This window comes from Chaetura pelagica, unplaced genomic scaffold, assembly GCF_000747805.2.
Source record: "Chaetura pelagica isolate M959 unplaced genomic scaffold, ChaPel_1.0 scaffold147, whole genome shotgun sequence".
Classification (NCBI taxonomy): domain Eukaryota; kingdom Metazoa; phylum Chordata; class Aves; order Apodiformes; family Apodidae; genus Chaetura; species Chaetura pelagica.
Genome location: NW_009954194.1, coordinates 4747289 through 4759064, shown reverse-complemented (window position 1 = coordinate 4759064; position 11776 = coordinate 4747289). Strand labels below are relative to the sequence as shown.

Sequence of the window (11776 nt, the reverse complement as noted above, 5' to 3'; positions counted from 1 at the left end):
GCGCTGGAAGGGGCTTCTCCCGCGTTACCGGGCGCTGTGCCGGGACCTGCGCTGGCGGCCTCGGGGGAGCAGCTGCGTGGCTGGGCTGCTCTTGGGGTCTTAGTTGCATCTAAAAGCAAAACAAAACACGGTGGGGTTTGTGAGGTTTTTTTCGAGTTTGGACTGTGGAAGGTCGGATATCAAGAGAAGGTGCATCCATACCTCTGTAGAACTGACCTGCAATGCCCAAAGTGGAGGCTCTAGGATGGCAATTGCTGTCTTAGCATGTTTAGTTTATCTTTCAGTTCTCTTACCTTCCATCTCCAGGTGCTCCCTTTCAGCGTTTGCGTAGTTAACTTGTCCTGCACACACCACCTTCTTTCCACCCCCACGCTTCAATTAAAGGAGTTGCCACCAATCACCACCTTCCAGGAGCAGAGTTGTCATGCTTCCTTATCAGCTTGTTTTTGCTTTTTTTGCAAAGGTCATATGTGGTATGGTAGTAAGGTAAAGTCGTCCCCAACCCTAACTGAGAATGTAACCTGACTCTTTTTGCTTCACACCTTATGCCTACCCTGGAGCTGGAATTGTGAGTGCAGCAAATGCAAAAACATCTGAACTTGAGTTAATGCAATTAGTTCAATATCAAGAAGAGCAAAGCCATGATTGTTTGAGCTTTGATGTGGGCAAGTTTCAGGTGAATGAACTGCAAATGGCCTGTACTTGCTACTCTGTGACCCCACTGACACCAGTTTCATGCTATCAAGGTGAGAACTGGGTCATTATCAAGGTGAGAAGTAGGCACTGAAAACATAGACCAAAAATTATACCTCTGCAGACACTTTGTGCGACCGAGTCAGTCAGAGAAATTTCAGCACTTAACTCCACTAGATTTCTAAGACATGTACAACATAATTAAGATTGGCACTGATTTCTCCACATACTTTGAAAATCACTGCTACCTCTAAAAGACAGCTTGCATATTACTATTAAAAGAATGTAAATAAAACAGCTTAGAAGCACTAAAAACTTGTTTATCTGCAAGAGACATACTATTTTGGTGCACGTGCTGTCACTAACTCCCTTTTCAGTATCGACATTTTCCTTCTAGTTTTAGAGTGGAAAGTAATTCTTCTGTTGGAGTAACCAGAAGTGTGTATTGTCATCATGGTATCATCAGACTTGGGTCAAAGTCATTAGGCTCCTAGGGTAAATAAAAGAATGCAAATACAAAGTCGTGAATACTCTTAAGTCTGCAGAGTGTTTCCAAAGGATTAATTATACTCCCATGTTCTTAGTATTATTTAGGTGAAAGAAAGTATTAGAAAAATCTGCTGCAGGAAATATTTCAGCAGCAGCAGACTGTAGAGTACAACTAAGTTTCAAATCACACAAGCAGTTAAGGTGCTTTAGCACTTTTTGAGCCCCCACTTATTTAAGGAGAATATTTTGTCTGAGACTCATTATACCTTTTGAGATCCCATTCTAAGTGATTTATTTTAGTGGATAGTTTCCATTTCCAGCCCACAGATTACTCTACTTAGTTGGTACATTTTTTGATACCAAATCGCACCAAAGCTCTTACTGTTCTTTGCACTAAAGAAACACTGAAACACGGGTCCCAATGTGCTAGGCAGTGTAAAAATACCAGGGTCAGCCTCAAAATGTTTACAGAAAATCACAGACTAGTCAATATTTAAAAAAAGAAAAAATACTTAATGCATGTGAATGGCTATAAATCAGGGAAAGGGTAAACAGCATTTCTGGGCGTTGTGAGCTATTAGCAAAAGTTGGTACTTTTTTTTTTGCATTAGCAAATTAGCATTTGCATCAGTTCTATTAAAAGAAGTCTCCATCCTAGATAACATAGTTTTTGCCCAGAAGTATTGTGTATTATCATGCCTCTGTATTGGTAAAAGCTGAAGGGCTGATACTGTGTGACTAAATGCAGTATCACATCATTAGCCCTCGGGGAAGTGTGACATGTTCTAACTATTAAAAGGAAACAGAACAGGTATTCCAGGTATGAGAAAGTACAAATGCTTAAGTAAGTGCAAAGGGGACTTTCAGCACCTTTGGTTTTCAGCTATGAACAATTTAAAGCTCATTTGGAAGGGCATGCCAAGAAACCAAGTCTTCCTGTTTTAACAGATGGGTTGTAAGTAAATCTTCAAAAGCGTTAGAAGTTTGTTGTGGCACTTACTCAGCTTGGTTATCACTGCTCTGCCACTGATTCAGAGCCAGGCAAACCTGTAAAATACTTCTTGTAAAAATTATTGGGACAAAATCCTGAAGTTTTGTTCAAAGTGTCTTGCCTGTGGCTGTTGTGTAGAAATTAAGCACTACATACAGCAGCCTCAAACTGGCAATCAATGTTCATTCACCTAGTGGGCAAAACTGGTCTAACAGTAAATCAGTGCTAGAAAAATTATATTTTTAAAAAACATTCAAAACCCCTGTCATACAAACTCATATTCACACAAGCAGAATTCCATATGCCACATTTATGGTTACTCTGAAAAAAAGCTTGAAGGGTTTGTGCTCTGTTCTGCACCACTTTCTCCAAAATATACTATGAATGAAAAAAGTATGGGAAGTAATAGTCCTTCCTGTGTTCCTTTAGAATGAGGTAGAGTTCAGGAGCTTCCCTTATACTTCTTATGCCTGTAGATGTGGGAAATAATTCTCTGCTTACACTTTCAGTTATGTTTTGAAGCTTCAGCAATTTTGCAGTTACTACAACTTTTAATTTATTTTTGTTTAAAACCTAGATGGGAACATCTACATTGAATTTTCATTCATCAGAAGCCAAGCAAGGAGGTTTAAGAGACAAGCAAGCCGAGCTGTTTGATTTGGCTGTACAGCTCCCTGTCCACCTTGAGGTCAGTAACTCTGTCATAAACTAGAAGACATTTTAATATAATATACTGTTTGTTTCTCTAGTTAACAAAAGTCTTGCATACTGTCAAGATGCAATTGTACACTCTCGAATACTATCTGATCAACAGCTCCTGCCTCCATTCCCATCACTCTCATTTATGGTACTTTTAGCTCATGCAAGCAAGAGTGCAAGTGTACTGAGGGTAGCAAGTGATGGATAATCTGTTATAGTCCATCACACTAAGAGACAGAAAAAATCACTCTTGAAGGTGTTAGAACAGAGATGAGACATAAATCTTTTCTCCTCTTTGCTTTACAGATTTACTTCTATGCATGGTGAAGTAACTAATTCATCTTTTATGGCACAGGAAAAGGGAACAAAGAATAAAATCAGGTTGCTATTGACATGTAGCAATGAGCAGGATGATGATTTGATGAAAAATATCAATGCCTCACAAGTAAATGGTGATGTCTTTGACAAATCGAGAATACTGTGCACTTCTACTTCAAATTCATCACAAATTAGTTTTGTTCTCACAAAATTAGTATTTGCCTCCTGCACATCTGTGCTTGATAGCAGTCCATTTCCAGCCCAGCCACCATCTATCTGCACGGGCATTACTACTAGCAGTGGAACATCTGTGCACCAAACCATGTTAATCAGTTTGGGATGAATCAGGAACAGCTGGAGAACGTGCCATTTCATTCTCCTAAAAGGCTGCCTCCTCCAATAGGGACTTAAACCTGTAAAAGGATAAGGAGAATAAAGCCAGGTCTATAACTACCATTACTGTTAACCCTTCTGTTACCACTGGATAAGAATTTACATGGTTTTAAGTTGCCCTTCATGAGATAGCAAGAAAATGAAGAGTAGAAAAGGTAGGGGAAAAGTGCAAGACTTTCCAGCACAGCTGTATTGATATTACTGAAACATGAGACATGTGACTGAGATGTTTCTATCACTGTTTACAAGCTTTTTAGGAAAGACAGCGCAACTAAAAAGAGATACTTGTATTAATATCTCAGAATTGAGAAATCATAAGTGCCCTTAAGTAATTGGTAAAAGAGTATCCATGGTACTTCTAATATGAATTGTAACTCATCACTAAATCATACCAGAGAAGGAAACAAGGTTTTTATTATTCACAGCTGCATAATGAAACTTTGGGATACCACAGCAAGCAATTTAAATTACATTTCCAAAACGAAGGAGATTAATTCTGTAACACAAAAGGAACTGCACCCAACACATGGTAACTTTCTACTGAAACTTGCCAGGGAAAAAAAAAAAAAAGAGGCCATTTGCTCAGGCATTGCTGTGGCTAGGAACAAGAAAAGCACTGAAACAAATATGAAAATGTACATTCCTCTATACTTTTTTAACAGGCTTGTCTGTTTAGATTGGTTTTTAGAAGAAATTCAAGGGTTGCTACATCTCACCGTGTCAGTTTCCTAGTAGTAAAATAAGGTCTACACAGAAATGACGGGCAGTTAAGTCTTTTTCATTAACAATTTCTAAAATCTTTATGTGAAAATAAATTGTAGCAATATTATATAGCTGTTACTGCTGCTAATAAAGTGACCCTTCCTCGTAGTGACAAGATGCTTTTGCACCTCCTCATGTTCTTGGATTAACCGGGTTCTACAGCTGCAGATACATTACAGTAACAGATAAGAGTTCTCCAAGAACAGGTGCCCTACAGGAAGGCTGTCAGGTAGGATGTGTTCGTATAAACAGAAGTGTCTCATCTCAGTCCTTGGTGACTCATCTCTGTCCTTGGTGCATTCTTTATAGGTGAAGCTATACACAACAATCAAGTAGTGCAGGGAAACCAATGCTCTGCCACCCAGTCACTTTTTCTCAGCAGCATGCCAGCTCTTAGCTTTGTTTTTCCTTTTAATCCCATTATCATCACATTGGAGCATAGAAATAGCTCAGAGAGTTTATAAGCAGTTGCTTATTATAATGCATTTTTAGAGCAACTCGAACACTGGAAGAGGGGTCTTACCATAGGAAGCTAAAATGTATCAGTTAAGTCTTGTTCGTCCCAAACTCTGGAGCCATCTTGCTACTAGTTTCGCAGATCATAAAAGAAAATTACATGAGATGCTCTATGTGAGAGGTAGATGCCAAATTCATTGGGGATAACACATAAATACCCCAGTGCTGGCAGGAAAATAATGTGTTACTGTCAAGGAATGTTGGGAAAACTGGCTCTTCAGGAGCTGAAGTACCTTTCCATGTATTTTCACTGTGGACAGCACCCTCACTCCCATGAACTTGACAAGCATTTACATCCTGCCCTGCCACCAAGAGATGCAATTGCTGCCTAGGCCTACACAGTGGTTTTTGCATGAGAGAAGCACTGTTTACACTGGGTACTAATTATTTCACAGAATCACAGAAAGACCTATAAGAAATTTAATATTAATTTAGATACAATAATTTAAATATTTTAAAATTAAATTTATTATTCTTAAATCTGATTAAATGTAAATATTTTACCAAGGATCTTCTATAAATGCAATGGAAATATACTCCTGCTGTATTTAAGAAATAATTAAAAATAATTTATGTCTTGAAATTTTTAGCTACCAAGTTTAAAGCCTGCTGGATACTAATGAACAAAAGTATTGACTTGGAGTATTTACAGAGCATCTATTTTCCATTATTTCCCAAGTGTGTATTTATGTGTTGATTTCCTTGCACTCCTAATTCAGGGGATTTGCAGTCATTCTGAACAGAAACCTAAGTCACTATGGCTGTAAACTTACAGCAACATAACGTACATGTCTCCACCAAGCTGAATGTGAGCTGTTAAAAACTGAGCCTGTCTTTTATCCTTTTCATAAAAAAGATGCTTGGCCATGGAGTTAGGAGCGTGCATTTCCTTGTCACAGAGATACTGACCATTTGATGGCAGAGCACAAGTTGAAAGCAGAAACAGTCTGCTGGTTCAGATCCCATACTATATAAAAATTGACCTCCGAGGGGGTCTGGGTTTGCTTGGGTTTGGTTTTTTTGTTTGTTTTTTTTTGAAAGATGTCTCATGTTCTCTAAACATGAAATTATCATTGCAAATGTATTATTGGAATGAGACATTTTCTATAGAAATAATTAAACTGGGGACTATGCTTACTTTGTTTGCTTATCTCTTTTTTTTTTTTTTAAAGAAAATATGCAGTGTGTTCAATTATCCTACATACTGAAAAACGATAAAAAATAGATTAAAAATTATAGCAATGAAAAGAACTCCCAAATTAGGTACATCATGCTCTCTCTCTAGAATGCTTGATGTTTAACTGCCGTGTTGTATCTAAGTTATGTATGTTGGGCAAAGAAAATGAACACAGACACACACCATCCAATTGTCCTTTTATATTTTTATTCGGTGTTAAGTAACTCCACAAGAAAACAAAATCAGTTACTCTGGTGTACGTGAAATCAGAACAATACAACCACTTGAAGCAAAAAGTAGAAACAAATTTCAGCCCAGGAATGGAAAACTGATACTTCAGTGCTATGGATATGCAATGCGCTTCATACCACAGTGCTGTTCAGCGTATGCCAACCTTTGATGCTTTTGTTGTTGTTGTGTGTGTTTCTATCCATACAGAAAAACTAAAAAACCACACTTCAACTCTCACTGAAAGCTTCAGAGCTTTAGCCATTAAACTATGAAAACAAGGAAAGACAATTTGTTATTGCCCAAGCTCAATATACAATTTTCTTTTCCCCAAAGGTGCTGGAATTATTCCATGCCACAATGTAACCATAAGCAACACCTTTGTTATTTTTCGAGCCCTTTCTTACCAAAGAAGCAGCTCTAGCCAAAATTAACTGAGCTGAAGTTTGTGTTTGAAATATGTCCATTTGGTCATTTCTTGTTCTCAAATGAAGTTCTATTCCATCACTGTAGTGATTTGAAGAATTTGTGTGTAAAGTTCTTTTTTTTACTTTCATGTTACAGTTAACTAGTTCTCAGTGCAGGTGCTAAACAACCTCTCAAGGAAGCTCCAGAATAAAGTAAAATATATAAAAATCTATCCAAAGTCTGCAAATAAATTAAGAAAAGAAACAGTAAAGTGTCAAAAGATTTGCTGTATGAATGCAAACCCTAAAACATAGCCTATGAGGAGGATCAAAAGAAAGTCCCTGGATGAGGACAAACCAAGCCCATTTTAAGCAAGGATCTCAACAAAAGCATTGCACAAAGAATGGCATGGTTTTCCAACCACGTATTTCAATCCTTACACTATCAATTGAATAAAGGCAACAAAACTCAGTTACTCAGAAAACCCTTCTATCTCAGAACATATTTCAAAAGCAGTTCAGCTCACATTTCAAACAGATAAAGTTCTCATGAGGTTTATTGCCTGACAAAATTAATAGTTAAGCTTTTCACGTCAGCATTGGACTTACTGCACTTCCTGATGTTATAGACATGCTGCTATTGTATCAACTAGTTAGTTGTTGTAGCTTTTTAAACTATGAGTTGGTAAAAACTTAGAATGTTTAGTTTTGCAAATATTGCTCCTCCTGGCTTATATGTTTTGCATAATGTGTTAAAAGCACACGGAGTTGATAGTCTTGCACAGCTGCAACTTGACAATGTATTGACTTTCTAAGTTAACAAAATAAAATTTAAAAGCAAGTCACATAAAGCAACAATCACTACTGCAATCACACATGTATGTTGAAAGTCATCACTTTCCCTACCCCCACCCACCACACACATAACTTGCCCCACACATTCTCTCAGAAACACAAAATGAACTATGAGATTTACTAAATTACAGCCACAACAGCAGCTAACTGCAGCAGCCACAGGATTTCTTTCAAGTGAAGCACTGACCCTTTGCATTTAAAACACTGAACACTCTGAGCATTTTAGATAGTTTCAGTCATTCAGGCTCAACTTCAGTATCGACTTTTGCAGGTTACACAAATGCCATCATCTGCAACAAGACAACATTCTCATTACAAAATTCACAACAATCCACACATCACCCCAGTGGTTTATTATTTTTGGTGTTACTTTTTAAACTTCTGCCTCACATTGGCGAGTTGCTAAAAAGGACAAAAAAAAAAAAAAAGGAAAAAACAACAAAACAAAACACAAACCACATTGCCTCCATACCTACAAAAAATCCTTGGCTTCTCCAGTTAGCAAAAATACAAACCATGGTATCCTCAGTGTTGGTTTGCGGGAGGGGGAATCATAGGATAGAAAACACAGTATCTGTAAGTCTCTAAAGCACAACCCTGTTGTTCCTACTTCAAAGTTATGAGATTTACTGAATGAAGACTGGACAAGTCATTCATGCTTTTCTCCTGCATTCAGAAAGGCACTGATAGATTACAGTGTTAAGTATTTATCTCCCAGTTCTTAAAGAACAAAGCCTAATGTGCAGAAAGCTGAAGTCTCTGAATAGCAGAAGCAGTTGTAGACACTGCAATGCTAAGAAGATAGTAATAGTGGTAGGGCTACAGTTACGAATGAAAATAACTGCAATTAAGATGAAAAAAAAGCAGTAGTACTACTAAGACAAGCACATGCACATCCATTCTTGATTTGACAACACAATCTAGTCTAGTTCAAATAGCCAAGAATTTAACAGGGGTTTTTTTGGAGAAAAAAAAAAAAAAAATCTTCAACAGGACAGCTGTATCCTCATCTATAAAATAAGCAAGAAGAGAAAGATAAATACACATCTGAATCCATTAACTGAAGAGGAAACTCAAGTTGTTGTTTTAGAGCTACAGACCCTCAGGAAGGATAGTTTTCCATCTCATGTTACTATTAAATAATCTGTTCTACTCTGCAGTTTTTATAGTTGAGTTCGAGAAAAAAGCTCCTCCTCACACGGATCAGCCCATTCACTTCCACCTTCTGAAGCTGTGTCTTCAGAGCTGGAGTTATCACTGGAGTAGATCTTCTTCCTGAAGCCATTTGGTTTTGCCTCAGCATTTATATCATCTGCACATCTTGCTTCATAAACAGAAGAAACCTAAGGATTAAACTGACAGTGTTGATGTGGAACAATAAAAAACATGCTCGCTTTTTTTCTGAGCTGGGATATTATATGGTTTTGTAGTTGTTCAAGAGAGATGTCACGATTACAGGACAAGTCCTCAGTTTTCCTGAATTGGTCCACTATGTAGAAAGGACTGTAGAACAGCAGGGAAACAAGGTGGGGCCTTTATTACTTTTTCCTATTCCTTCATTTTAGGATTTGCACAAAACAGCAAGAGAGTCAAAAGTGAACTCAGTTAGAATGAATCATTAGCACAGGTCATGTTAGAAAAGTATTGTTTAAGTTCTGTCCAAAAATTGACAGTATAAGTATCAAGAACACACAGCACAGATCTGACAAAACTTCAAGCAAAACCAACGCATTTTCGGCTGAATCAGTAAAGCTGTAGCAAGCATGTCACAGTGTAAGTGCTATCACCACTGTAAAGTTTTAAAGTGTATCAATAAGTGCACGTGTACGCAAAGCTTTTCCCTGGAGTGAAAAAGCAGGGCTCTGTTCATAAGCAGGAGAGAATTCAGCACATGTTTATGCCTTTAGTTACTGGACCCTTCTGCTTCCCAGTGCACATTAGCCCACTCTATGCTTACTGAAATGAGAAGCTGAGGGAAAAAGACTTATGTTTAACACACATGACAAGCAAAAGCCAAGTGTTCCCAAAGGAAACTGAGTTTGCTTAACTCCTAGAAGTACAACCGTTGAACAAAGGGCTGTACTCCCTAGCGTACAACACTGAGGAGTTTTCAAAAGAATGCTCAAGATACAGGAGAGCTTAAAACACAAAGAAAGAAAAGCTTTTGAAGATTTTCATAGGAACTTAATTTGAGGCCAGACTGAAAACTGTGATGAAAGGGAAGAAGTGGTGGCACACCTTTACAAAATAAACAAAAAACTCCTCCCCCAGACCAATGACACACTTACCATATTAAAATCTAAAAGATGTTCATCATCATTGGATATTTCCTTTACATCTGCAAATTCTCCTACACCATTCTCGCCCTTGGCATTTGTATAACACTCTTACATTGTGTTTGTGGGGGTGTTTCAGAGGAAAAAGGAAAAAAAAACAACAAAACAGAATTGAGGAACACTGTTATTTACATTTAGCCAAAATGAAAGCATCTAGAGAAGTATTCTTGAAATTCACACTCTAAGCCATGTAAACTTTGTGCTTGTGGAGGATTTCATAGTTTGACATTTTTAAAGAGAGAAGCATAATATCTTATGGTATTCCTGGATAACCAATTAATAAAAAAAACTCAACAAACTACTTAGCTAATGAAAACATCTAAAATTGTAAGGTACAGAGAGCAAGAATTACATTTTTACTATAAATGGATCAGTACATTTTTCAGTTCTGATACTGCACGGTGTGTTAGATTATTTCTATTTCTATACCCACACAAAACATAAATCAGCAGCCTGACCCTGCCTGAAGCTCAAAATGAAAAAAAAGTTGAAGTGAATGGCTGTGATTTCTATTTACCACAGTAGAAGACCAAATAATATTATAATATTGATGTATATGGATCACATGCATCAATATCCATATATAAAAAATGCAAGTTCCAAAAACTGGATACAGGTGAAGATTTGTGAAATAAGAACATTAGCTCTGAGGGTAAAGCTCTAGTTTTGTTAAACTTAGTCCAAAAGAGGAAATTCTGGAACTGTTCTACTTCATAGAAGTTCTGCTACTGTATCAAGTAGGTTCTGGGCCCGACAGTATTTTATACTGTATATACTGTCTTCCTCTGATGAAATACAGTGATGACACAGAGACAGTTATGCAGGTTCCCCAGCAGATGTCAGCAGAAAGATGCCACAATTCATTCACAGGAAATCCAAGGACTACTCTGTGTAAAATATATCCTCAAACTGTGAGCCACTACATGTGTTAGCACGTCAATAATACCTCTGCATTTATCACTGTAGGGGGAAAAAAAAACCTATTCAAGAAGACACTAACTATCTCTGCTTAATAAATACCGATTTTTTTTTTCTACTATGGGAGGCTCTGTGACCAGTCCAGGAGGCAAATCAAACTCCCAGAGGCATTAATCTATTCTCTTTCACTGTACAAACACATTTCTACAGTCAGGAGTGAAGTAAGTTAAGGGTATTTAGGTACTAAAACCACCATTTAGTTGGTTGCATTTTAAAATGTGCTCCAGACATATTGCAGTAATAATTACTGGCTAATCTACTTCCATATTATGAAGGAACCACGTCTCTGATCAAAAGATTCTTGCACTGATCCCCTACCAACAGACAGCATCAAACAGCCTGTCAATTTGGTATACAGAATGTTCTTATTTAGATTCTTGCCTTCTCCCCCGAAAAGGTAAATTCATATGCAGGTAGAAAAAAGCTGCCTGGATTCTTGCCTGTCCACTGAAAATCTAAGCTTGGGCCAGCTGTCAAATGCTACAAATTCCTGGGAGGCAACAGAGTGCTGGAAACACAGCTGCTTCCGCTTGCGAGCAGCCTGCCTACCAAGGCTGGACTTACTCTCTGTGTGGGACAGAAAAATTCCTAGATTTGTCACTGTGAAAGGAGTGGCTAACAGGCAAATCCCTCTCCTACCTCAGAAATTCCACACATTCACTGAATAGCTGGCATGTTGTTTATGCAAACCCATAAAAGGCAGTTCTCATGTTTTCACATTCTTATAAAGCTAGCTACCTAATAAGTATTATGCAGATTGAAACATACTTAAAAATATAACAAAATATTTTCAGAGCCAGAGATTAATTTTCTATTCACTAAATTCCAGTCTCTGGAATTAAATTAATTTGCAGAAATGTTAAGACATTTTTAAAAGCACTTTCATTTATAAACTAGCAGCAAACTAGGGATACATTACAAATGTAACTGAAAC

At 37.5% G+C, this 11776-nt stretch overlaps 2 protein-coding genes across 2 annotated transcripts in view; both read right to left on the bottom strand.

Annotated features, from left to right (window-relative positions):
- The window catches only part of TBC1D14 (TBC1 domain family, member 14), a 64808-nt gene extending 64508 nt beyond the window's left edge, over nucleotides 1–300 (bottom strand). Inside the window, exons 1-2 of the mRNA XM_010003142.1 lie at nucleotides 294–300; nucleotides 29–109 (exon numbers count right to left, since the gene is read on the bottom strand). Coding sequence (XP_010001444.1) covers nucleotides 29–109; nucleotides 294–300 — 88 coding nt within the window. The remainder of the gene's footprint in view (nucleotides 1–28; nucleotides 110–293) is intronic.
- A 7948-nt stretch (nucleotides 301–8248) lies between these two features.
- The window catches only part of KIAA0232 (KIAA0232 ortholog), a 50262-nt gene continuing 46734 nt past the window's right edge, over nucleotides 8249–11776 (bottom strand). Inside the window, 2 exon segments of the mRNA XM_010003118.1 lie at nucleotides 8249–8871; nucleotides 9817–9914. Coding sequence (XP_010001420.1) covers nucleotides 8692–8871; nucleotides 9817–9914 — 278 coding nt within the window. The 3' untranslated portion in view covers nucleotides 8249–8691.